This window comes from Argopecten irradians, chromosome 11, assembly GCF_041381155.1.
Source record: "Argopecten irradians isolate NY chromosome 11, Ai_NY, whole genome shotgun sequence".
NCBI classification, from domain to species: domain Eukaryota; kingdom Metazoa; phylum Mollusca; class Bivalvia; order Pectinida; family Pectinidae; genus Argopecten; species Argopecten irradians.
Genome location: NC_091144.1, coordinates 37,892,916 through 37,920,783, shown reverse-complemented (window position 1 = coordinate 37,920,783; position 27,868 = coordinate 37,892,916). Strand labels below are relative to the sequence as shown.

Sequence of the window (27,868 nt, the reverse complement as noted above, 5' to 3'; positions counted from 1 at the left end):
CAATATCCATATAATGTATGGACTATTTTCTCCATAAGAAAGTAGTTCCAAAAAATCCAACATGGCGGCTAGTGCCAAAATGTCTTTTAACTACTATCAAAATGGAAAATACGGCACTTTACCGACAGATCCACAAAAAGACATGGAAGTCTCGCAGGATATGCATCTTAAGATGTCAAAGAAAATCGCACAGCTTACAAAGGTCACTAATTTATTCAAATAATGTGTTGTTTTGGGGTTTATTTGGCAACGTGCCTCGATGTTTACGTTTTGGTCAGTTCGACACTAGGTTGTGTGTTGTAGCAGTAGGTATAGTATGTGTAGCTGAAACTCAGCTGTTCCCGTTGGTTTTAGTATAGGCCTATTTAAATTCATATGTTCACATGTACAATATCATTTACCTATAGAATCGATACCTCTGTTCACCAACACTGGCCACAGTGCACTGCCCATGCATCTTGACATTCTTGTGTAGGCCTAAGCTTATCTTCCAACAGAACTTTCAGTTTCATTAGAAGTGTTGCATATTCAGCTCAACACATTTTCCAAACAGTTTAGTAGAATGGGTGATTGTTGTCCAGTTTTTATTATTACATGTACACATGTAACATTAGGGACTCCAAATGGATAAAAACACACTATACCATTACTGTAATACGGGAGTTTCGAGATCCCAAAACGACGATGGTAAAGTACAATTTACCGTTGATTAGTCCCACGTACCTTCCAGTGATTATGACGTCATGAAACTCACGTCAAATGACGTCATAATCACCGGAAGGTACGTGGGACTAATCGACGGTAAATAGTACTTTACTCACGTCGTTTTGGGATCTCGAAACCCCCGTATTAACCTTTGTTAGCAAAATATGGCATAAATGTATTGTTCTACATTTCTTATGAAACATATAACATAAAATATTGACAAATTCCACATCATTGTTTAGTATTTTGATTGATACCGTTGTAATTACAAATCGTTGATCAATACGATTAAGCAGGTACAGTTTTACTGTGATATGCCTGAAAAGCCCATAGTGGTGACATGTGTGTGAAATGTTCAAACTTGCTCGCTGTCCGCCATTACACACTGTGGTCGAACTTCTTGTATGCCGAACCCTGTCCCTTGCTCGTTAAGTAATGCAACTTCGGCTAGAACTGCTCAAATCGCTCTGACAGTAGACTGTTTACCTTATTAGGTGAATTGTCTTGCCTAAAAATCATTTTATCACCTTCTCAGTGGTTATGTAGTTCATTTGTTTAACGTGCGTGACGTTGGCTGGAGTATGGGTACAGAGTCAATATTGTACCTGCTTAATCGTATTGATCAATGATTTGATATTTCAACGATATTAATTAAAATACTTAACAATGTCATGGAATTTGTCAAAGTTTTACGTTACATGTTTGATAAGAAATGTTGAACAATACATTTATGCTATATTTTGCTTCTTGATTATGTAAAAGAATTTGCCTGAGTGAATTAATTGTCTCTTTAAATTTCCCAAAATCAAAATTTCTTGAAAACTATTCAAAAATATTGCATTAACTTATTATAATTAGCTGCATGACATGATGGTTAACGCTTTAAATATTTGTAAATTGGCTTCAGAAAAGTACAGAACTACACTAGAAATGAAAAATCTTATTTTTTATGCATTATTTCATATTTTATCATTTTCCCCAAATCTTTTGTTTTGTCGCACATTTTCCCAAATTCAAAGCCAGGGGCCCCATTCCTAAAGCAGTGAGAAAAAGCTCTGTGTCTTGTCACCGACGATCGACCCAATCCAATTTCATAGTACAGACAAAAACTCATCATGCATTCTTAGTTAACTTTAATGAATTTTCAGAACAGCTTTTAAGTACAAATTCTGTCAGATTGTCCATAATTGAATTCATGTATATAAAACTGTTTATGCTTACGCAAAATGTTTTGAATATTAATATTGACTTTTTTTTAATACTTTACAGGTTATATATGCACTCAACACAAAAAATGACGAGCATGACGCTGTCATACACAACCTCAAAGAACAGCATGAGGAGGAGATGCAGAAACTTCTGTCAGAGACTAAAGATAAGATCAGTGTGTTCAAAAAGAAACTCGACGAGGAGAATGACTATAGGCAAAAGATCTCCTCCCTGGAGACCACCATAGCTAACCACGAAAGGTATAAAAAAGACGCTTTGCAAAGGTTTGAAACTTTCAAACAGCATGCCGAGGAACGAGAATGTCAGGTGAAAATGGAACATTCTCAGAAACTCCTCACAATATCACAAGAAGTTTTAACTGCCAAGAAACGTTTCGACAACCAGTTGGAACAGTTTGAAGAATGGAAGAAAAATGTTGATTCCGAAAAAGAACAAGCGTTATCAGACATGAAAAAAGCTCATGAAGCAGAAATGGACCAACTGCGGACATTTCATCGTTCACAAAACACAGACTGGTTAAATGAGTGTGCAAAAATTGAAGACAAATTCAAGGATCAGATTGAAGATTTAAAGACACAGTTAGACAATTTGAATGTGGAAAAAGCAAAAAGTGCAGAAGAATATGAGGCTAAGCTTGCAAAAGCTCAAGCATTTTATGAAAAAGAACTGGCTGCTTTGAAACAGTCACAGCTTTCTTTGCATGAAAATTCCAGTAAGGAACTCATAGAGGAGCGTGAAAAAATGAAGAAAGACTTTGCTCTGCAAGAGAGAGAATTAAAAAAGCAAATTGAAAATCTAGTCAACAAATTGTCCCTAAGCGAGGAAGAGGTGGAGAATACAAAATCAGAATTGGAGAAACTAAAAATGGCTCTTCAAGACAAAGAGTACAATTCTGGTGGCCTACAAAAAATGGTAAATATTTTTTCATTGAATAAGTCATGGTTGACAGGAACTTGAGTGGTTCATATTTCTTGTCTTCTACTAATTTTACCTTGATTTCTTCTACTAACCTTCTACCTTAGGTACTAAACAACCAGAGAGTTCAAATCTATAGGAGTTACTACCAGCATCTATATAAACATCAGAGTTTACACAGGGTGTTCCTTAAGTGAGATCCTTTTCAAATAATTGGGGTCCCTCTATTTGATTTGAATGAACTTGCAGCAGTCTGCGACTTTAAGCACTAGTCTGATGCCCACAACTAGTAATTTTACTGCTGGACTAGAGCTACATATGTAATTGTAATGAACTAGGCTGACTGGAATAGTGGCTCCCAACCAGATTAAATTCTGTAGATATTATATTTACAAGAGTGGTGGTCAATTGCATTTTTCAACACATTTTGAGTGCATTATGTCGTATGAGGTTTTTTCAGTCTGGATTCACCAATTTATGAAAATTTGCTTTCAGGAATGCATACAGACTGTAATTTGGGTCAAAATTGTAAACTGATCATGACTGAAGTGCTGAAGCAAAATGGCTGTATATTTGATTTGGACTAGTAATTAATAGTCGGACTAGTAAAACTTTGGGGTTTACAAGTCCAAATGACCAGCAGAGAAAAAAATTAACGTCACAGACTGTTGCAGTCGATAACACCCCAACACCCCCTTTTATTTTTTTATTGTCAAAATATTACTGTTTAATTTGATTTGAATTAGTTTCATTTCTTAACAAGAAATTAAATTTAAAGCATTTTGCTTGATTCTAAATTATTTACTCTTTAAGGTGCTTCCTATTTCTTCTTAATATTCAAATTTAAGGCTTATAAAACAGTTCATTGTAAAATCATAAGGGAGTGATTGTCAGAGTTACGATAAGAAATAAAAATTAATATATTTTGACTTTCACTTTTGAATTACAGTTAGATGACGCCAAAAATGAAGCATCAAGTGCTTTAACACGATTAAAGGAAATTGAATCAGAATTAACAACATACAAGGAGCGCTGCAGGGAGCAAGCTGAGGACCTTCGTGCCAAGTCAGGTGAATGTTTATCAATTGTGAATTTTTGTTTGCAGTATAAATTAGAGTAAAAGTACATCATATTACATAGTGTTGGACCGATTCTTATTTTAATGGATGATCGATCGATTATGATTTTTCTAAAGACTATCGATTAAAGGTAATAATCAATTATTTAGATGGGAGATAACTTGTGGTTATTTTAATTTTACACTGTTCTGAAACTTAATTATGTAATATATATGCACAACCACATTTCAAAGTGCCTTAGACATGTTAGATATACAATAATTCAAATTTGAAATAAAGAAGAAGAAAAAACTTCAATTCATACGGTTGTATTCATGGAAATTAAAAGGCTAATTAAATTATGTATAAATGTAGGAGCTTTCTGTAAATGGTGTCCAATTTTAAAATTGATAATTAATTGGTTGTCTAAAACCGAGCATCGATTTTACAAACGATTCCCAACACTAATGTTACATAAAGTAACATTAATTTGAAAGGTGGTTGTTTTAATATTTTAGACAATTTGAATAAAACCACAGCAAAATTATCATTGTTTGAATTAGAGATAGTTGGTCAAATTTAATGGGTATACATTCACATTTGTACATGAAAAGCAGGCGACAAAGGGAGATTAATAGAATGTTTTCCTACCTAGAGGATGTGACAACCATAATTCTAGGGGTAATTCATGAACATCCTATCCCAGGCTTGCCGAGGGTTAGATATTCAGGAATTCCCCGATGTTTGTAATTTTGTTGTCACACCCTCACAGGTAGGGAATGATTGTTTTTCTCCCATATATAAAAGAAAAAGAAAATAGCTTTAAAAGAAGCATTTTCATCGTGACATGAACATGGTTCCGTCGATCGCACATCAATATTGATGACATCATCAACAATGCACACCAAGTTTAAACCACATGACGTCAATTGTTTTACCAGAGCTGTCATTCTCTAGGAGTTGACAGATAAATCTCTCCCGGCTAAAACCGGTGACCAATCAGTGAATGGTGGTAGAAAACTATATGACCTGTGAATGTCCATTATCTAATTTAATATATAGCACTGATCACGCATCTGATGAATTAAATGGTATAATTTCTAGGTGTAATTGGTGAGTTGGAAGCGACCAAACTACAGCAGCAGTCAACCATACAGGAACAGAACGTAGAAATCCAGAAACTCAAGGATAAGCTGTCATGGTTAGAAGCACAATGGAAGAACGTAGAGTCAGAGAAAAACTCTCTAACAAAAGAACAGAACTCTCAGCTGCTGTCACTGCAGAAGGTTAGTTATGGGGATGATTACTACACTGCCCCCCTCCCCCACAAGGAAAAAAAAAGAAAAATTATATGTCATATGCCAAATTCTGATTGATTTTATTGTCCGAGTTTAAGGCATGCAGTGTTACTCATGTCTGTCGCATCACATTCCGTCCCATCCTGTCCTGTCTTATTTCTTATATAGGAATTACAGTCAAACCTGCCTTAGTGACCAACTTTGTATAAAGACCATCTGCTTGATTGATAAGACCACCTTATTCGGGTCCCAAGTGGCCATTCAAAATACAATTTGACCTGTGTATAAAGACCACATGTCAATACAGACTACTTTCCTAATTTTGTCCCTTGGATGATCTTTATAGACAAGTTGCTCTATAACTTTCATTTTTTTCTGTATCAATTCTAAATCATTTGATAATTTGTATTTTTTTTCTTGTAGTCGTTGGAAGATCTCTCACTTGAGAAACAGACATTAATGGCCAGATACGAACGAGACTTACAGAGTTTAAGGGACAAAATGGCCATCAGAGAAAAAGAACTAGCAGACAAGCACGCCATCGAGAAACAAAATCTCAATAAAACACACCAGGATGTACTGAAAGCACAACAGGAAAAGGCAGACACACTTTTATATGAAACCAAACAGGTAAGAATTAACAAGGATTTGTATGTCTTTGCAATCAGATTTGTGCTTACTTATAATAGAGCCAAACAAAAAAATATGTCTGTTTAGGGTCATCCGACCAACCCTAATTTTTTACCCCTGACTTTTAACTTTTTCCACTTTTCTATGAAAAAAATGAAAGTCAGGATTTTGATCTCAGACTCCGGTTCCGGCCATTACTTTAGAGTGAAAGACACTAAAAAAAAAAAAATCCCCGACCTACGGACCCTACTTTTGGCCAATGTAACCCTAAACAGACACATTTTTTGGGCCTAATTAGGTACAGAATTTCACTAAGAACATGCAGTTTATGTATTTGAAAACATATTTTTAAAATAGCGTCCTTATTCTTACAGAAAATGGTAAAACAACACGAAGAAGATGTCAATAAAGTGAAGCAGGAGAAAGACGCCATGATCGCCGAGTACAACCAACTCAACATTGGTCTAACAAACAAGCTGGCCACGTCAGAGGAAGAGGTTGGTAACCATAGTAACAATAAGTTACTGTACATCTATACATTTTACAATGCGATAATTGCTAAGACATTGCTATGATGATCACACTAACAATAACTTCATAACTTCAATGTAGCAATTCTGGGCTCGCACTAACTTTCCAGTTTGCTTAGCAAAAGTTGCGAAAGTTATTGTTTTGTCTTTAGCAAATACGAATTTCATTTAGCAAATTGTGCAATCACAGCATTCCATAATGAAAAACATTAAATTACTAAGGAGCATCAAATAATGTTTTTTATGCATCAAGGGAAAAGTACACGTCATGCGTATTGTTAATTTACATCCCTGCAACATTAAAATATATATGGTTCAGTAACTGATAAATTTATCAACTGTTTTAGACTTGCAATGAAAGTAATGTGACTGAAAAAAAATATGTTTGAAGCTTGTGTCCCCGTGATTGGATATCGAGTGTGTGAGGAAAAACTTTTAGCATATTTATCGAATTAGGATGAATTTATTTTAGCAATTAGCATGATCGATTCGTTAGTATCAAAAATGCGAATGGGTAGCATGAGCCTAGCAATTTTCATTCCCCGTAATGGTTCCCTGAGGCTAAAAAATGTCTGTAATACTGGTATCTGTATAATGAACTATGCTCATAACAAAGTGATTTTGTTGATCCCCGGAGGTTCGTTATAACAGACTGTTTCTTTATAATGTATTGTCTTTTCTATCAAAATGTTTATTCATGTAGACCTGGTAATCAAAAATGAAGGAATATACATTGAGACTTTTTTTATGTTGTCGTCAGCTTACAATAAATTTTCAATCAGAAAATATAATTGGAGTTATTCCCCTTTAAGTTTATGGCCATAAACCAAATAAAGTTGCTGTCTTCTGCTTCTAAAATCATGTAAATTCTGATCAGTAAATTTGTATAGCTCTTTTGTTCTTAGAAAACTTTTCTGTCTAGGGTTGTGAGAGTTCAAATCGAGTTATAGATTTGTGAGGTCTGGTTTGAAATTCTGCTTTAAATTAATCAGTGTTACTGTTAATTGGAATAATTCACGTACCATGTGACACCTAATAATGTTTGGGCGGGACTATTGTTTCTATTGAGGATGGAGTGACGCTTAACGATGATAATCCTTCGCTAAAGTCATTTCAGCGGGAAGATTACAATTGGTTACATAATACATCACCTCAGGAGATACTAGTCCAGCGTAATTGTTCACTGATATCACATGGTGCATGAATGATTCCCATCAATATCGTTTCTGATTTGTGTACCTATAGGTACGAAGACTTGAGAAGATCCTGAAGGACAGCGAATCTGGTCTGGGTACCGCATCCTCTAAAATCAACAGTCTTAAGGAGGCGTCCACTCGACTTCAGTCAGATCTGGAGAAGGCTCGTGAGGAAATCAAAACTCACAAAAACAACGCTGCCAATTATAAGGTAAACCCATGGCCATCAGCTCACTTATTAGCATGCTAAAGCAGCAAAGAATTTTATTTTCAAAATTGACCTACCGTATTCGACCCAATAAGCGCCCAGGGCGTTTAGAAAATTGAAAAATATGAAAAGGTGCTAACAAGACCAAATAATTGTGAATCTGTACAGTTTTGTGTAGTTTTGGTTTTTGAAATTGCAGGGGCTCAGAAAGGGGAAGGGCACTTATAGGGACATGGGCGCTTATTGGGTCGAATACGATAAATTCTTTTAAACAGATTCATGGGGAGGTGGGTTGGAGGTGGGGGTTAGGTTTGGGTGATGGGGGAACAAAAAAGCAAAACATTTGAGCAAAAGAAAGCACAAAAAATGACATGATAGAAACAATATTTTATTGAATTTAAAACTTATGGTAACATGGTTGATGGTTGACACATTATTTGGATTTCTGAATTTCCATATACATTAAGAAAAAGTAGACTGATTAAAAAAATGATGCTCTAAGCAAACTTTTTTTATATTTGTATAATTATATTAGAAGATAATTGTCATGAGTAAAATATATTTACCGTATTGTACCTTATAAGTACCCAGGGCTGTTAGAAATTGCAAAATGAAGGATCATTTAACTATTCACATATTTATTTCTAAATTTAAAATAAGACGTATATAGCACCCAAATCTGTTTATTGGTCCATGTTGCTGATACTTGAAATATACTGAGAGTCTGAGAAATTGAGTTTTCAAAATATATTTATAGACATTATACTACAAGCAATTCATAATATTAGCCAAGACATGTATATATATACATACAATGTAATTGTTCATCATGTATGCAATCAGAGATCTGAAGTTTGTTGCTCTCTGTCTTGCTCATAACTCGGGTTGTGTTGCTCTCTGTCTTGTTCATAACTCGGGTTGTGTTGCTCTCTGTCTTGCTCATAACTCGGGTTGTGTTGTTCTCTATCTTGTTCATAACTTGGGTTGCGTTGCTCTTTATCTTGTTCATAACTCGGGTTGCTGAACGAGTAATTAAAATTTCGAACAACATCACCTCTCTTTAAGCTCAGATTTCTTTTGGCGAGAAAACCTGACAAATTGCTCAGCGGAAGTTGGTACCGATTGAAATGGTTTGTGAAAAGTTTGAACAGGACAATTTTGACTGATGCATTCAGTATAATGAGAGCACTGTTGAAATTGTCTAAGCAAATATTGGCTGATGTAGCCATTTTTGTAAACAACAAAAACATTTGCTGATAGAGTGATGGTCCATAACAAACAAGATGGAGGAGTCCGAGCAGAAACAGTAACCAAATATTCCGATTCGGTTCTCTTTCACTTTTCTTTCGCATTATGATCCTCACGACCTCTGCAATGTAATGAGCAGTTGAAATCAAGAGAAACATGTATGGAGCAATCATGGTCACAGCTATGTTTGTAATGACAGTATAAAGTTCATACTCAAAACCGTTTAGTCGTTTCTTCATCAACCATGGAGTGTCGGACTCGGAGGACGTTTGATACTCAAAAAATTTGACACCATGGAGCAATATTGCAGCAATCAGAATAGTGACGATTAGAATGACTGACGAGAAATTAGAATGTCGTTTTTGTTCCGTACTATCAACATTCTGATCAGATTCACCCAGAGGCTTGATTTCAGTGTCATCCTCAACCTGAGTTGATAGGATCTTCTTTGAAACCATGGCAACCAGCATCCAGGAAGATGCACAAATCAGGACAAAGCTAAGTGCGTACCTAGAGAGAGAGAAAAAAGTTCATGAATGAGAAAATTTACCAGTTACCTCCATACAGTATTTGATGATGTTTCGTGATATGTTTCTCAAATTATGACACAACCCACATTGCTTCATTGTTGTGATAAAATTATACAGATCCAGTTTGGAAGCGTCATTATTACCACTTACATTATCTACCACAAATATGTCGTTCAACATGAGACACAATTTCTGGATTTAATATCTGTTTGCTTGTTAAGTTCATATTTAATAGCAATTTTCTCGTCAATTATTATGCATACATATTTCATTTTCTCAAAAACAATTTATTTAAAAATTATTTTGTTAAAAAATATATTGCAAGATTTGACATATGTGATTTTATTAAAATTCCGACGGGTGTTATTTATTTTATTCAGAAATGTTTGTTAGTATATAAATTTATTCAAATCTTTGAAGTTAAATATTAAATGATAAAACTTTTAAATTGAAAGAAAATAAAATCAAGCAAAATTATACACATAGACATTTTGTTTCTTTTTGAAATTAAGAGTTAATAATCAATAACAGCTTTAGGGGTAACTGATATACATAATTGTAGTTATAAACTTAATTTAAACAAAAAACGGAAAAACAATGATAATGCATAATCTTTCATTATTTTTTATTATAAAAAAATCTGATGACATTTATTCTAATACATATATATTAATATGTAAATTTATGTGAGTAGTTTTTAACTTACTTTGTGATGAATTTAGATTTTTGCTACTTTATAGAAAATCTTAATTGATATTTTAATGGGTATATTAAAACATATTTTAATGACTTTAGGTAGTAAATTTGATATCAATAAAGTGTTGTCACATCACCTGATACTAAGGTAGAGACCTAGCCCAGAGGTGTCCACGGGAATGGCATATCCTGCCGTCTGGAGAATGAAATACGGAAGGCTTATAACCAGCAACGATAAATCCAGGATTACAATTGTGAGAAGGAACGGCGCTTTATCGTCGTAAACAGAATTACACGTAAACGCCAGAATGTTCACAACGTTTGTTACAATCCCACAAATACAGAAAATTATCGAGAAAGCAAGTGTCGTCACTGTGCAGGAGTCATATGACATCGCCATGGTGGCGGATGTGTCCAGCAGGCTCTGTAGCTGGTGGTCAGTTGTGGTCAAGGAATGACCACAAGAACCCACTGACCAAGTGTAATTCATTTTGACTACAGCTTTGAAGTTGACGTATCACAACTGTTCTGGAATTTTTTTTTATGTCCGTTGTAAAACGTTATGTAAAATGTATAATACATACATATACCTCTATCCTCTCGTCAACAAATGAATATGACGCAGTAAACAAAGTAATTTATTTCAGTTTCAGTCTGGAATAGCTGGTATTGTGACTACTTATAAGAGGCTCATGTTTACAAATAAAAAGAACTTAATACACTTCCTGTTGTTGAGGACCATCCACTTTAGATCTCATATTCAAGTACTGAAAGTACTGCGAGTACTTTACATATCATTAAACATGTGTTATATATCTGTCAAGTTATATTCATAAATGTGTGAAAATGTTGAATAGTTTTATGCTGATACTTGCATCTAATTGTCTATTTGTTGTTCATTTTCTAAAAGTAGAGATGTTGAGATAAAAGGTCGTTGGTAGACTATTAAGGGGATCTGAATCAGTGATAACTTGTAAGATGCTCAAATATTACTGCTACAGTATTATTGTGAGCAAGATATTTACATGTCAATTTACATTGGATGCACACAAGGAAAGCCTGATAAAACAAACCAAACATTGTATATATTAAAAAAAAAATAGAAAAAAAGAACAAAATGTGTTGTTTGATTTATCCTTTAAGTTAGTTTGTCTTTTATAAATTCAGGCTGAGCTTGATAAACTGAAGAAATTGCACGAGAGGAAACTTGAAGAGGCACAACAAGAATTGAAAAGAAAACTTGACCAATTGGCCAAAGATCTCGAGTCCAAGTGGTCAGACAATCTCAGGTAAGGGTCATACAGGTAGTAATTAGTGGCCAGAGGATTGGTCAATTTATCAAAAAAAAAAAAAAAAAAAATGAAACAAACAAACAAAAATCAATCAATAAATAAAATAAAAATCTTTTGTTCATATCTTTTAAGAGTTGGATTGGAGAAATGAAATTAAATATACCAGACTTTTCATTACAAGTTCATTCTGTTATTTTGAGTAATGTACAATTTAATGTATCTGGTTTCTTGTAAAACTTACATCATTCAATGAATTTTCTATTAAATTCTGATGAAAATCTATTAATGGAAGCATTAGAAGATGGTAAATGCTGATAATCATCTAAAATGCCTAAAAATTGCAGCAATTAAATTCATTTAGGTTTTCTACATAAATATATAATTGTACAGATTTTAAATGCTTATGTTTGCATCATGTGATTAAAAGGATTTGTTAGTCATGTAATATGTAGCACTTTAGAGAGAGAAAAAAATCAAAGCTGAAAGTTGATATGGTCATATAAATGTACTTTTCCTGTTAATAGGAATTTGATAACTTAATATTGTTAACATATATGAAGTATAGCAATTTTAGACTGTCTGTTAGTTATCTCATCTAAAGGACGTTAGAGAAAAAATAAAGTTTATCATTTCAACAACTAAGTGGAAGGTTTAACATGATGAAAGTTGATATGATCTGTGTCAATGTTTTTCCTGTTAATTAGAATTTGATTGCTTAATTGTATACATTGTTACCACATACTCGACCCAATAGGCGCTCACATCCCTAAAAGCACCCATCCCCCTTTTTTAGGCTTAATTTCACTTACTTTGAATTTGATACAGACTGCAAATAGGAAAACTTTGATGGTTTCCTTACTTATTTCTTTTGCATATTGATTTATGGCTTACATGTAGAATGATTTCATGAAAGGCTTGTCCAAATTTGTTTCTATTAAGCATCCCCTTATTTGCTTCAAATTTTTTAAGTGCCCTGGGCGCTTATTGGGTCAAATACTGTATAGGAAGTGCTGCAAATTTAGACTGTTGATTATCTAATCTGTACAAATGTTGGACTTCATTTGGTTTTATTAGTTTAACATCCGATTAACAGCCAGGGTCAATCATTTATGGACATGCCAGGTTTGTTAGTGGTGGAAAGCCTCCTCCAACTTGCAACCCAGAGGTGGAGGGCTATTGGTAATATGTCATGACATCTTAACCATTTGGCCACTGCGACCTTAGGACTATACAGAGAAAATGAAAGCTTTTGATCAACAATTAAGAGAAATCAAAACTGAAAGTTGATATGCTAATTTTACTCTACATTTCCTGTTAATAGGAAGGAGTGTGCCAGACTGAAACTTGACCTGACCCAGCAGAAAGACGAGGAAAAGAAAGCTGCTCTTCAACAATTGTCGCGTCTCAAGGATGAAGAAGTTGGAGCAGCGAGGAGAGGTTGGGAGAACAAAGTCCAGGAACTACACAATCAGGTACACTAGAGACCCTAGATCTGGTCAAAGTCTACAAGACACGTGCCTTATTCTAAAATTATACATAGGATTTGCGGAAGTGGTTGTTCATAATTATGAGATTTTATGAAATGAAATTGAAATTAAAAGACTTGCTTTGCAAGTAAAACAAGCATGTTCATAATTTTATATGAAATTTTATAAAATGAGTTCAAAATATTTCCTTTGCAAGTCAAATATTTTATTAAATGAGATAAAAGGTTTCCTTTGCAAGTCTAAAGAAGCAAAAACTAAATGTTAATTTCATAAAAAAAAACACAACCTATATCCCTAAACACTAACATTGGACTGTGGCGAATGAGTGATTTTTTCACCTAACATTTATGATCAACCAACCCTTTACTGATGTTCCACATGTACCACTAGCCTTACACCTTTGGTTCATTTGTTAATTGCCCTAATAAAGCAATACAGGAGTTTCAAGATCCAAAAATGACATGGGTAAAGAACAATTTACCATGAATTAATCATGCCACCTTCAAGTGATTATGACATTAAAAAATAACTTAAAAGATAATGCCTCAATTATGGTAGCCTAATCACTGGACGATGGGATTCATCAATTGTACTTCACCACAATATTTTGGTATCTTGAAACCGCTGCATGATATGTGTGCCTTACTGAGTGTATATATAGTTATGCCATATTTTTTGAAACCAACTAAAGAATTTCAAGCCCAATGAATAATTTTGGTGTTCTTTCTGCCTTAGCTGGACAAACTCAAACAGAGTCTGGAGGACAAAGATGGTTCAAATGCACAAGAAATGGAGAGACTGAGGAGAGAAATGGAAGAAGAGAGAAAGAGATTAGAGCAGAAGCTTGTCGAGGCAGGAAATGAGTACGCCAAGCAGATAGCAGCCATGGAAGAAATGCAACTGGAAAAAATCAGGAAATTAGCAGAACAAAAGGACAGTGAGGCAAAGGTAAAGATTAACTTTGTCACCCCTAAAAGTTCATAATGAGCTACTCCCGTCTTTGAATCAGAAGAGTCCAAATGAGTCTATAGGGGAGTTTATAGTATAATATAATTGCATTTTGTAAATGTTTCTCTGTCAAGTAGATAAGGAAATCTCTATTTGGTTGGTCAACTGACAAAGCTGGATTAATTTAGCAAAAAATTGTGAAATAAAGAAAATTTATCCTTATAAATATATGTGTCAAGGCAAGTGTCTCTGGATTCTAGCTCCTTTTCAACATTTTCAAATGCCTAGAAGTATTCATAATATACAACCTTTGACTAAGTTTCTGTTTATTATTTTGTCAACAATTTAATTTGAGATCTAAATTGACTATACAGTTTCCCTTTTTATAGGAATTAGAAAGTAGACTTACGTCAGAACACATGGATGATATGCAGAGGAGTATGACCGCCCACAAAGCTACAATAGAAAGTTTAAAATCAGAGGCAGAAAAATCACGACTTGCCAGTCTGCAGGAGGCAAAACAGGCTAACCAAAAAGAAATGGGTAAATATCATATATTCTCCATCTTTTTTTAACTATCTTGATTCAGTGAGACTGTCTTATATTAAAGATGCTCCACCGCCGACAGAGCATAAATGATATTCATCATTTAAACAATAATTAGTGTTTAAACGTGTATACATAAGTCTAATTAACACAAAAAATAATATAAAATAATTTATTTTGCCTTTGGGTCATGCGCAATCAGTATTCATTCCATATAGGATATAGTGCCACGGAATTTTTTCGGGATGCAATAAATTATTTTTTATATTTTTAACTTGAAGTTAAATTAGAAGCTCAAACTTTTCAACGGTGGTAATGGTGTAAAGTAAGTTACTTTCGTAACTGAAGAAAAATACTAAATCGTCTGCTGCTGTTTTTGATAGTGAAAAAATACCATTTGTCAGCGGTGGAGCATCACAAGGCAATGAATATTTTTATGAAATTTGTCCATTAATAAGACTTAAATAATTTAAAATGCCATAAGCATTTAGGCAAGTGGCTTGTCTAAATATTTGATCATGATAAATAGATTTTTACATGAAATTGAGTAGCTATGAAATATGAAATTTATTATGAGAGTTTAATGATTTGGATGCAATCCTTTAGGCAAAACTTTCAATTTCATATTATATTTTGCTAGGATAGTCAAATCTAGTTGGCTGCGACATTTTTGTCTACTGAAACAATGATTATCTGATGTCACATGATATCACGTAACCTTTTTGATTTTTTGTCATTAAAGTGAATAGTCGGGCAAAGAAAACCAGTCTAAATGCGTTCATTGACCTTCCAAAAGTTCTCACATATTAATACGACTGTCAAGTTCTACTTAGTTTCCCAGTTCTGACCATTAAAGTAAAGAAAAGTTGAAAGCATTGAAAGCGAGGCTGTGTGGAAATGTAACCACGGACATAGTGTGCCGGGAGGACGTTTTAGAATTCCCATACTTTAAATTAATTTCTTCGTACGCAGACAGATTTTGACGAGAGATTTTTATTTTTCCATTTCATAAGAAATTATACTGGATACATTCACACCATTTTTACCGACTTTAGCCATCCTTGCCCGACTGTTCACTTTAATGATTGTGACATAACGGAACAGTAGATTAGAATCTGTGTTATTGAACTAGTGAAGAGAACTGCCATTAATTCTATTGTCTATTTATAGAAAAAATGAAGGAGTTGATCTATCAGCGTCATGGTGATGAGATGGAGGAATTAAAGAGAGGGCACAGTTATCAGTTAGACGCAGCGAGAATGGAACTAGACAGAGCCGTGGAAATCTCAAAACAGAAAGTAGGATATATAGTTTACAATCATGTTTTATTTATTTTGTGAACACAATCACCCCTAAAAATTCATGATAAACTCTTCCAAATAAAGAATTGGAAAAGTTTAAATATTTCTGAAGGGGTGAAATAGTAATCTTGTGTTAACATAATGTGAACATAAGTTCAAATTTTTGGCAAAAAATATTTGAAATGAAAATATAAATAGTAATCTTGTATCCACATCATAAGTTAGGTGATTGATTATCTTGTGTTAACATAATGTGAGTATAAGTTCAAATTTTTGGCAAAAAATATTTGAAATGAAAATATTTATCACATTACAAACAGATTTTGTCTAAAATACATATTTGAAATAAACAAAAGTAATTAATGAAATGTATAAATGATGTGAAAAATATAATAGATGTTGATTATTGATTGTTATTAGATTGTTTTTAGATATATATATAATGGTAAGTATAGTATCATTAAAAATATGGTATCATTATATATATACTCACCATATATTTATGTTTGCTTCTATAATACCTGAATAATAGGACAAAGATCACGCCATGCAAGTGGATGAACTGAAGGATGAGGTTACAGGTCGTGAACTACATATTAAAAATCTCAAGGATGATGTAAGAGGCCTTAAAACGGACATCAGTAAATTAACGAGGGAGATTGATGTCAAAGGGAATGAAATCCTGAAAATTAGAAGTGACGCAAATCTCCAACTAAAGTAAGTGTCAATTAGGATAATAGGGGTTACCTCCCTTGACGTTCATCAAATTAACTTAGAATTGAAATTTTTTTTTTATATATTCCATATATCTGCATGTTATGAGGTTTAGTTACCATGCACCAAATATTGGAAAAAAAAATGTCTGCAGTATGATTTAATTCCGTCAAAGTATCAAAATTGAAAAATGGACACTTTAGAATGAATGAATTAGTTAGGATATCAAATTAAACATTTAGTTTATATATATACATAAATTGATTATATAATATGTGTGTTAGACTACATTTTTATGTTGTTTTATGGTAAATAAATAATTGCAAATATTGTTTGATATAGAAACCTACAGTTTGCTTTAATTAATAAATTCAAAATTAATAGTATGCTATGATATTCAAAAAGTAAAATTGGCTTTCAGTACAATAATGAACACTATAAATATTTACATGTATAAAGTTTATTCTAGAAACTCAAACAATAAATCAATCTTAAGAAAAATAATAATTTTCTTGTATAGAAAACGAGAGGAAGTGTTGGTGCAGAAATTTCAGCATGAGATTGAATGCATCAAGGCTGATCAACAGAGGGAGGCCGAAACGCTAATGGCTGACTTCACCGAGGCTCAGGAATTACTGAAGGATAAAATCTCAGAGCTTCAAATAATGTGAGTATTCACATACAGGTAGACATCTTGTTATCATTGGCAGAATCTTGATTTTTCCTTCTTCAGAAGTTAAATATACACGTAAATTTAACTCGTTCATCCCTGAAATATCATAATGGACTGGTCTAGTCTTTGATTTGGAAGAGCCTTAATGTGTCTTCAGGGTTGAATGAGTTAAACTTTAAAGATTAAGGGAATAACAATTACTAACTAAATACATTTAAGCATTGAAGTCACTATTTCTTAATTTCATCGTGGTATGAAAGAAATTTTGTTTGCAAAAAAAATTTATTTCATAACCCGATGAAATTAAGAAATAGTGACTTCAATGCTTATAATTAATTTTCCAGGCTACTTTATAAAATGAAATACGTTTACACTTACGATTCCATTAATTTTTTCCAAGGGATTATTTTTTCCAAATCATTACATAACGTCAATGTTTCTATTGTGATGGCACGATAACGTCGGGTTTCCGCCCCATTCTTGGATTTTTTTTTTCATTGTGGAATGAAAAAAATGAATAGGCCAATCAGAAAGCCAGAAACAAATAGAAAAATAATATATTACAATGAAGTACATTGAAATATCTCTTTCAAAAAGAAAAGTTTTCTCTGGCTTGCCGAGTGCTGATAAGCTTAAATCATCCATGGGATTGATAAATAACTTGTTTTCTACCCGTATGAGGTAAAAGAAAATCATGTGATTATGGGAGAAAGTTTCTTCATGCCAGAAATTTCCTAAGCTGATACAGTGCATTTAATTTAGTAAGTTAAGAGTACAGAGCCTGGCACCATAAAATTATTCTCAGACAGATGTTTTACTCAAGTATAGGATTTTACATAGGCTTGAGTAAAAAATCTGTCTGAGAAAGTTTTATGGTGCTGGGCCCAGAAATACTTTTTAGAGCAAGAAAACATCAAAGTGCAATAATATTTGATAAAGAATCAATTATACTGTTTGGTTGTGTAGGCTGCAAGAGGCAGAAGAAAAGTACCATAACAGAGAATCTCGACCTGAGGATCTAGAGGCCATCGCGCAGTTGAGGGACGCCATCAAGGAAAGGGAAATGAGGATGAAAACACTGATTGTATGTTATTTAATTATTGTGTCTAATTAATTATCGTGTCTAATTAATACATGAAATTTTTCAAGATACTGTAAAGTCTGTAATTTTCATTAGGATAATATTTTCATGCTTTCACAGTACACTTTTGTGATCACAAAAATTAAATCCGGGAAATAATATGTGATGTTTAAAACTGAAGTATACTCTTGAAGCTTGATTGAGAAATTTTTATTGGTGAAAATTACATGTTTGTGTTTGTCGAAAATTTTAAATAATGAAAATAACTGGCTTTTCAGTTTCAGTTACAAATTTTATCCTGTAAAAATTAGATTTTGGGGAAAAGATAATTTGACACAAACTTGATATTGTCTTTTGAAGTTCCTGTAAGCATAAATTTGAACTAGTTAGTTTGTTCATATATATATCTAATGGTATATCTTAATTTATTATTTTTCAAACAATGTATTACAGTCATCAGATATACATGAACACATACCGGAATACATGTAACACATATACATAAATAAAAATATATAAAGCGTAACAGTTTGTAAAGATTTAAAAAGAAGAAAAAAAAAAGTATTTGTGAAGAAAAAAAAAATTAAAAATGACAAAATAGGAAAAAATAATTTACGCTGACATGGACTTGAAAATGATTTTTAGAATGAAATTGAAACAATATTATTAAGATTTGTTTGTGATGTCGTTTTTAGGAAGAGAAACAGTATTACCAGATGGAGCTCGTCAACAGAGAAACAAACTTTAACAAAGTCTTCAACACTGACCCGAAAGTTGGGGTCCTTAACCCACTACAAAAGGTAAGTCTACTAGCTAGTGTCCTGAATTGATTTAAATTACTTTTTATTTAATTAATCATTTATTTTTCGAGCATGGAGTACCAGTGGGCCAAAGGGCTGTTTGCAATCCTTGTGAAAGAAATAAAGAATTAAAACAATTTGTTTACTATATTTTTGCGGATAAAGTGTGCACTCGTGTATAGAATGCAGATCTGTACCTTTTTCAGATTTAATTTGATGAAATATATTTACAAAACAAAATCTCAATTTTGCATCTTCAAAACTTTGCATAGTCTTTAAACATTCCTGCACGTATGCAAAATGAAAACTATTCTATTGTTTATCAATACTTAAAACAACTTTCTGGTCATTAAAATTAACTGGTACATGTATATGGTTCCTGCTGAAACGAGAACATTTTTATTATTCTCCATTAATATTGATTAAAATTAAAACTTTAAAAGAGACCATTACACAATGATTTAATTTCTTTTAATCTTATCTTTTTTTTCTAAATAAAATCAATAAAAGAATGACATCTTTATCATTGTTCATTAATATCAATTAAAATAAAAATGTTAAAAAAATTCAACAATTTACATATTTCACTGTGAAGAACATTGCAAAATATTTTGATATATTTTTTTATTTTATTTTTCTAAATAGATTTAATAAAAGAATGACATCTTACTTATTGTCAATTGATATTGATTAAAATCAAAATTAAAGGCCATTACACAATATTTTTGTATTTTTTAATTTTTATTATTTTTTTTTTTCAAAAAGAATTAAGAAAAGAATGACATCTTAATAATTGTTTATCATTGTCCATTAATATTGATTAAAATCAAAATTAAAGCCATAACACAATATTTTTTAATTGATTAATTTTATATTTTTTTAGAACTTCATAAAATCATTAAAAGAATAACATCTTTATCATTGTCCATTAATATTAATAAAAATCTAAATTAAAGGCCAATTAACAATATTTTTATGTTTTTTTTGAATTTTATATATTTTTTTCTAAAGTAATATTTATAAATGAATAACATCCTTATCATTGCCCAATTCTGATTTACAGAAACAAAAGAGAGGAGAGAGAGGTGGTGGTAACTACCCATCCAAACACACGACTAGTGCACCAAGTCTAAATCGTTTGGAACCGATTCCAAACTCTCCGATACACAACGCCAATCTAAATCCGTCTAAACCACTTGGACCGACTCCTGCCTTCACCAAGAAGTTTGTCAGATAGTCCACTGCCAATGGCCTTGCTTTAGTTTATATTAACCAGACAATTTATACCAATGTAGTAGACTTTAGCTGTGCTAGTTACTGCATCAGAGTCTGTGGATAAAATAGTATCATTAGGAAAGGGGTCAATGTAAAGTTGTTAGCGAGTGTGACTTATGGGCTTATTGAATGAGCTAGAAGTGTTCAATCATTTAAAAACCCTGCTGTCTACTGAATCTCCCAATCTGCCATTTCCTGAGATTTTTATATGTTTGCATTATCCTCGAATCAATGAGAAGAAAGAGTTGTCTTCCCTTAATACATGACAAGTAACAATGTTGATACATGTGAACATAGTTATTAAATGTAGGCCTAAAAGATGAACCACAACACACATGCATTTCTAGCAGGACGTTGGTTCTTTAGAATTTCTCCTTCTGGGGATTTTTTTTATTTTGTTTACCAAACTGAATTTAGAATTCTCAGCCAGTGCCTCAAATATTATCATGCTAGGTAAATAAACAAACATCGAGGATGTTGCCTCAGGTGTCGCAGTGATGACAGGAGGACGTTGCCTCAGAGCCTCAGATGTCACAGTGATGACATGAGGATGTTGCCTCAGTTGTCACAGTGATGACATGAGGTCATTGCCTCAGATGTCGCTGTGATGACATGAGGATGTTGCCTCAGTTGTCACAGTGATGACATGAGGTCATTGCCTCAGATGTCACAGTGATGACATGAGGACATTGCCTCAGATGTCGCAGTGATGACATGAGGATGTTGCCTCAGATGTCACAGTGATGACATGAGGATGTTGCCTCAGATGTCACAGTGATGACATGAGGATGTTGCCTCAGATGTCACAGTGATGACATGAGGTCATTGCCTCAGATGTCGCAGAGTGTGACATGATGTGCCTCAGAGTCGATGTGAGTGCATGCCTCAGATTGTACAGGGATTCATGTCCAGTGATGACATGAGGATGTTGCCTCAGATGTCACAGTGATGACATGAGGATGTTGCCTCAGATGTCGCAGTGATGACATGAGGATGTTGCCTCAGATGTCGCAGTGATGACATGAGGATGTTGCCTCAGATGTCGCAGTGATGACATGAGGATGTTGCCTCAGATGTCACAGTGATGACATGAGGACATTGCCTCAGATGTCGCAGTGATGACATGAGGATGTTGCCTCAGATGTCGCAGTGATGACATGAGGATGTTGCCTCAGATGTCGCAGTGATGACATGAGGACATTGCCTCAGATGTCGCAGTGATGACATGAGGATGTTGCCTCAGATGTCACAGTGATGACATGGGATGTTGCCTCAGATGTCGCAGTGATGACATGAGGATGTTTGCCTCAGATGTCCAGTGATGAATGAGGATGTTGCCTCAGATGTCCAGTGATGACATGAGGATGTTGCCTCAGATGTCACAGTGATGACATGAGGATGTTGCCAGTGATGTCGCAGTGATGACATGAGGATGTTGCCTCAGATGTCACAGTGATGACATGAGGATGTTGCCTCAGATGTCACAGTGATGACATGAGGATGTTGCCTCAGATGTCGCAGTGATGACATGAGGATGTTGCCTCAGATGTCGCTCAGATGTCCGTGATGACATGAGGATGTTGCCTCAGATGTCACAGTGATGACATGAGGATGTTGCCTCAGATGTCACAGTGATGACATGAGGATGTTGCCTCAGATGTCACAGTGATGACATGAGGATGTTGCCTCAGATGTCACAGTGATGACATGAGGACATTGCCTCAGATGTCGCAGTGATGACATGAGGACATTGCCTCAGATGTCGCAGTGATGACATGAGTTCATTGCCTCAGATGTCGCAGTGATGACATGAGTTCATTGCCTCAGATGTCACAGTGATGACATGAGTTCATTGCCTCAGATGTCGCAGTGATGACATGAGGATGTTGCCTCAGATGTCGCAGTGATGACATGAGGATGTTGCCTCAGATGTCACAGTGATGACATGAGGATGTTGCCTCAGATGTCGCAGTGATGACATGAGGATGTTGCCTCAGATGTCGCAGTGATGACATGAGGACATTACCTCAGATGTCGCAGTGATGACATGAGGACGTTGCCTCAGATGTCGCAGTGATGACATGAGGATTTGCCTCAGATGTCACAGTGATGACATGAGGACTTGCCTCAGATGTCCAGTGATGACATGAGGCATTCCTCAGATGTCACAGTGATGACATGAGGATTTGCCTCAGATGTCACAGTGATGACATGAGGATGTTGCCTCAGATGTCACAGTGATGACATGAGGATGTTGCCTCAGATGTCACAGTGATGACATGAGGATGTTGCCTCAGATGTCACAGTGATGACATGAGGATGTTGCCTCAGATGTCACAGTGATGACATGAGGACATTGCCTCAGATGTCACAGTGATGACATGAGGACATTGCCTCAGATGTCACAGTGATGACATGAGGATGTTGCCTCAGATGTCACAGTGATGACATGAGGATGTTGCCTCAGATGTCACAGTGATGACATGAGGATGTTGCCTCAGATGTCACAGTGATGACATGAGGATGTTGCCTCAGATGTCACAGTGATGACATGAGTTCATTGCCTCAGATGTCACAGTGATGACATGAGGACATTACCTCAGATGTCACAGTGATGACATGAGGATGTTGCCTCAGATGTCGCAGTGATGACATGAGGATGTTGCCTCAGATGTCACAGTGATGACATGAGGATGTTGCCTCAGATGTCACAGTGATGACATGAGGATGTTGCCTCAGATGTCACAGTGATGACATGAGGATGTTGCTTCAGATGTCACAGTGATGACATGAGGATGTTGACTCAGATGTCGCAGTGATGACATGATGGTTGAGCCAGTTGTTAAAAAATGTAGTGATTTAAAGATATCAGTGGCCGCTCATCAGAAGTTGAATAATGGATTTAAATTTACACCAGGCGTCGCTTGATATCTGAATATTCTGTGATACTGTGATTTTGTTATCTTTTTTGTATTCTGTGTGTATTTAGAGGCAAACAGTATTATATGTAGTTTATTTATTTATTGTAAATATAATTGGACAAAAATTGTAAGTGGAATCATTTTATCATGAGTATAACTATCAAATTGGTAACTGAACATTATTTTACCACATAACTTGACCTTTTAGCTATGTATGTCATATAGCCATGGCATAGACATGAGCCAAATAAATAATATTTTTGTAAACACTATTGTGATGTCACAGATTATGATGTCATAATCAACATGTTAATATATTACATTCCATGTTTGTCTCGTAGCAGAAACGTAGGATCCAAGCTGGATTTTGTACTTTTTTTAGAAACAAACTATTAAAAGGTTTTGTCAATATTTCCATAGTTACATACTAAGTTATGCGATAAATAGAATCTTACACTTGTGGCTCAGTAGATGTAATGTTATGTGATGAACAGAATCTTACACTTGTTGTTCTGTACCTCTAATGTGATTTTTTTTTTAAATTGTTAAATACGTTTTGCAATGCCACTTCTTTTTCTAAATTAAGATTCACAGCTACTACATAACATAGGGTACTGAATTATTGAACATATGTAATAATTTCCATAACATTTAATTATATATATAAATGTATCTAATGTAAAATCCTCTATTTTGTGAATGTGGAGGGAGGAGTCGAATTTGAGTACCTTTTCACAAGCGTTAACAACACCTAGTATTGTGAACTGGAGGTTTAATAGGGTTCATTTTGACCCATCCATGGGGATGTTTGTGTTGATGTTAGTGTCCGTCCTATGATGTAACATGAGTCCTTATCAAAGATTATTTCTAATTTATTTACCACACATCAAATGTGATGGATCTCGTACTTTTAAAGCTTATGTAGCCACCAGATGCAACATTTTAAAATTAAAGGTAAACCCCAACTGCGACATTCCATCTTATTTTTACTAATAGTAAGGGCTCATGTTGCTTTAGCCATGCAAAAAAATGAAAACTGCTGAAGGGAATAGAATATTTTGGCAAAACCTTTTATCATGTCTATTGATTTTTTAATGTCATAATTGTGATTGCCAGGTTTAGGGATGAGAATATATGTCATATATGATTTGATTATATATTTCCAAGGTTAGCCCGTCTGTGATCTCTGAAACATTTTATTTCCCTACTTATACTTTGGTGATAGGTCTGTATATATCTATGTCTGTGCCTCACTGAACATTGTGGTACCTTAATGGTAGTCTATTTTAGTGCTAACTTTGTGCTTATCTGTGATATATTAAATGACATATATTATTTTTTCTATTGATGAATGATCTGTAAAATATTCATTGTTTTGATAAATTATTTTGTTATTTGTACACATTCCTTATTTCTACGATAAAATTTTGTTAGCTGGACTCTGAATGGTCGAATCAAATCTAAATGATCTTGTTACTGTGTATATATGATGTGATACTACATATGTAATTATATAAGTGGCCTGAGCCCAGTTTCATCAACGTTCCTTAACTTAGAATTATCCATAGGAAAGCATTTAAAAAATTCTTAAGTTTAAAATATTAAGTTAAGGTACCTGTATAATGCTTTCCTGTAGTGAAAGATTCCTTAAAGTTGCTCCACCGCTGCCAAACAGTGTTTTTTCTCTATCAAAATTAAGAGCAGACATATTAGTATAATGTTTTCTTCAGTCATAAAAATTACTTCCTTTACACCATTACCACCATTGAAAAAAATGAGCTTCTTATTTTACTTTAACAAAAATATGAAAAATATTTAATTCCATCCGAAAAAAATTCCTTGCACTATATCCTATATGGAATGAAGTACTGATTGCCATTGCGCCACAAGCAAAATAAATTATTTTATATTATTTTTGTGTTAATTAGACATATATATATTCACGATTAAACACCAATTATTATTCAAATGATGAATATTGTTTATGCTTTATCGGCGGTGGAGTATCTTTAAAGTATTTTCGTGAAACTATGCCCTGATCATAACTTACGTACATCAAGCATTCTACCATCTCGGAGAACAACAATTTTCCTGCAGAAACTGAATATAGGTCATTTTTCTCCAGGTTTACTAAATTTTCTGCAAGAAAAAAAAATATTTTCCTTACTGATACACGAGGTGGAAAAACAAATAAATACAATATCCAAAACAATTTTGACAAGGCCCCGGTTTCTAGATACGAATTTTAGTCAAAACAAGTAATAGGATTGAGGTAAAATTGAATAACAAACGTAATGAATTCAGTTGCTTTTTGTTTTGCTTCGAGAAATCGGGGCTAGATCCTGTACATTTTATCAATGAATGTTTTGAGTATCTGGAACGGTGTATTGCTATATTATTAAGATTGTTGTGACTAGACCTTCAATGTGAATGATTAGGACGAGAAACCTATATGTGGTGCATGTCACAGAGTTATCTGCCCTTGCTGGTAGGTATTGATTGTTACGTAGTGCGTTTACAAGCGAAACGTCATGCATTTTAGAGAAATGTCGCGAGTTTGTTACGTTCACACAATTATGACGTCACAATGGATACCTACCTACCCACAATGGAGATAACTCTAATATGCAAATACTGAATATGTGGTGCATATCACATACATAGAAATTTCAAAGTGATAACGATTTTTACATATCTTTCTTGAAACTAATTTTTATCAATTAATTACGAATTAGAAAGAGATTATGGCATACATGCTGGTATGTGTGGATTTTCAGAGAGACTTCTATGTTATCACAACAATTGCAAGTATTGAAATTAAATATTTTACATAAATTGTTACATGTTTTGGTTTTTATTTTTCTTCTAGTGAATCATCTCCTTTGTTTAATAAAAAATATACTTTTTACTACTAGACTATACCTACCGTATGCTAGGAATTTTCTGAATTATATTGACATACCTTAATACAGCTGCTGTTACTGCTGCCTGATTTACCAATTCTAATTATCATCCTTTCTGTCCCACTAAGTTTAACCAGATTCTGATTTACATCAAAATGTGATGGACGGAATCTACCTCATTTTGCTATTTATGTAATACAAAAGTCCACTTGTTTGTAGAATTTTCAGAGATCTGAGCGATACTATTTTATTACGTATCAATATCATATCAATTTGACCTACCGCTCATTAATACTCACTAGCTGGTAGTGGTGACTAATGAAACATCCTTACCTTCTTCATACTACGAACCTCATCCATTTTTCAGTTTCTATGGAATTCTTTAGCTGTACTCTTGCTTGTATGTGTCATTCTACCATTGCGGTACATTTTAGATACCTAAATTTCATATATAGAATGCATGAAGAAAATCACAAAATTCATTATCATTCGCTTATTTGGTCATTTTTACTTGATAAAATGTTACTTGCAGTGAGCTTTCTCAGTATTTTTTCCCCTGTAGACATGGATAAAGTATCGCAGTCTCCTGAAGTGTGTCATTACGGCAACGATATTTAAATCACTGTTTTTTTCTCTCTTGAAATAGAGGGAAACTATTGAAAAGGTGTTTATTTTTTAAGTTTCTCAAGAAGGTATAATGTAATGTTAAGGGATAACGAAAAAACTGTCGTTTTTCCAAAAGAATTTATCTCGTAAGAGTAACCAAATTAGAAAATTCAACTATGTATACAAGGTTTACAGGAGGTATACGGACTTTGAAATTTCTAAAAATGTTTAAACATCCATTGTAAAAGAATCTAAAAACAAATTAGTTGCTATCGGCAATAGGTATATGGGCTTTTAAATTTCATAAGATGTTTATACATGCCGTGTAAAAGATCCTAACATTACTTGTTATCAACAGGAGGTATTCGGACTTTTAAATTTCAGAAGATGTTTATATTACCACTCGTATGAAAAGTTCCGGGAAAAATAATATTGTTTTCATGAATTTATTTGTTATTTTTCAGCAATTACAATAACTATTTAAAATTTTGAGACGAAAACATGTAGATGTGAGTTTCTCATTCAGGAACATTATTCTTAAAACCAAAAAGCTACCATTTAACTATATCTTGCTTTCAATAGTATCTTTGTCGAGAATTTAAATATCCCCTCCCCAACCAAGGCCGCAATTGTGAAATTCAAGATGAGGTTAGATTTTCCTTCTTTCAAATTAAAGTTTCTTTTTTATTCTCTGGTGTCGAACCATATTTCCACCCGGAAAAACCAGAAATGTTTTCAAGAAATATCTTGGGGTTTTTTTCAGCGATTACAATCACTATGAAAAATGTCAAACCAAAAAAATGTAGAATTGAGTTTCTCATTCAGGAACATTATTTTCTAAACCAAAAAAACTTGAAATAAATTTATTCACAATCCAGAGGCTATTTATAAACTCGTTTAACAAAGTGGCCGCGAAAATCTGCAAACTTTCAAAATGACTTTGGATTAAACTTATTGTGATGGGGTTGTGAACAGGTTAGTGTTGATATATGTGAAGAATAACATCTTAATGTATTATCGGCGCGGTGACACATGCAGACATTGCCCAGAACAAAATTTAAAGAACTTTTACTGAAG

At 33.8% G+C, this 27,868-nt stretch overlaps 2 protein-coding genes across 6 annotated transcripts; one reads left to right on the top strand and one right to left on the bottom strand.

The window, feature by feature from the left end:
* The first annotated feature begins 50 nt into the window (after positions 1 to 50).
* Positions 51 to 20,870, top strand: LOC138335486 (protein FAM184A-like). The gene is made up of 17 exons (XM_069284592.1): positions 51 to 202; positions 1,975 to 2,847; positions 3,800 to 3,920; positions 5,013 to 5,194; positions 5,630 to 5,836; positions 6,211 to 6,333; positions 7,612 to 7,773; positions 11,412 to 11,533; positions 12,858 to 13,008; positions 13,759 to 13,971; positions 14,361 to 14,514; positions 15,688 to 15,815; positions 16,351 to 16,535; positions 17,053 to 17,199; positions 18,172 to 18,289; positions 18,982 to 19,086; positions 20,150 to 20,870. The coding sequence occupies exons 1-17, from the start codon at positions 62 to 64 to the stop codon at positions 20,321 to 20,323; spliced, it is 3,306 nt and encodes a 1,101-aa protein (XP_069140693.1). The 5' UTR covers positions 51 to 61; the 3' UTR covers positions 20,324 to 20,870.
* Positions 8,143 to 26,951, bottom strand: LOC138335488 (uncharacterized). Of its 5 annotated transcripts, XM_069284594.1 has the most exons (5): positions 25,337 to 26,951; positions 24,898 to 24,967; positions 14,381 to 14,427; positions 10,382 to 10,440; positions 8,143 to 9,528 (listed from the first exon to the last, which is right to left on the bottom strand). In XM_069284594.1, exons 1-5 carry the CDS (start codon positions 25,343 to 25,345, stop codon positions 8,610 to 8,612), a joined length of 1,104 nt encoding a protein of 367 aa, XP_069140695.1. In that variant the 5' UTR covers positions 25,346 to 26,951; the 3' UTR covers positions 8,143 to 8,609. The 5 variants fall into 5 exon arrangements, with proteins under 5 accessions (XP_069140695.1, XP_069140697.1, XP_069140698.1 ...); XM_069284596.1 differs by lacking the exon at positions 10,382 to 10,440; XM_069284597.1 differs by lacking the exons at positions 14,381 to 14,427; positions 24,898 to 24,967 and having other exon boundaries at positions 25,337 to 26,346.
* Between the last annotated feature and the right edge of the window lie 917 nt (positions 26,952 to 27,868).

Excerpts from the sequence above, each read along its gene's own strand:
- LOC138335488 (XM_069284593.1), bottom strand. The coding sequence starts at position 10,734 with ATGAATTACACTTGGTCAGTGGGTTCTTGTGGTCATTCCTTGACCACA. Across the intron at positions 9,529-10,381 it reads GGTCTCTACCTTAGTATCAG|GTACGCACTTAGCTTTGTCC; the intron begins GTGATGTGACAA and ends CTCTCTCTCTAG.
- LOC138335486 (XM_069284592.1), top strand. The coding sequence starts at position 62 with ATGGCGGCTAGTGCCAAAATGTCTTTTAACTACTATCAAAATGGAAAA. Across the intron at positions 3,921-5,012 it reads GGACCTTCGTGCCAAGTCAG|GTGTAATTGGTGAGTTGGAA; the intron begins GTGAATGTTTAT and ends TATAATTTCTAG. Across the intron at positions 5,837-6,210 it reads TTTTATATGAAACCAAACAG|AAAATGGTAAAACAACACGA; the intron begins GTAAGAATTAAC and ends TTATTCTTACAG.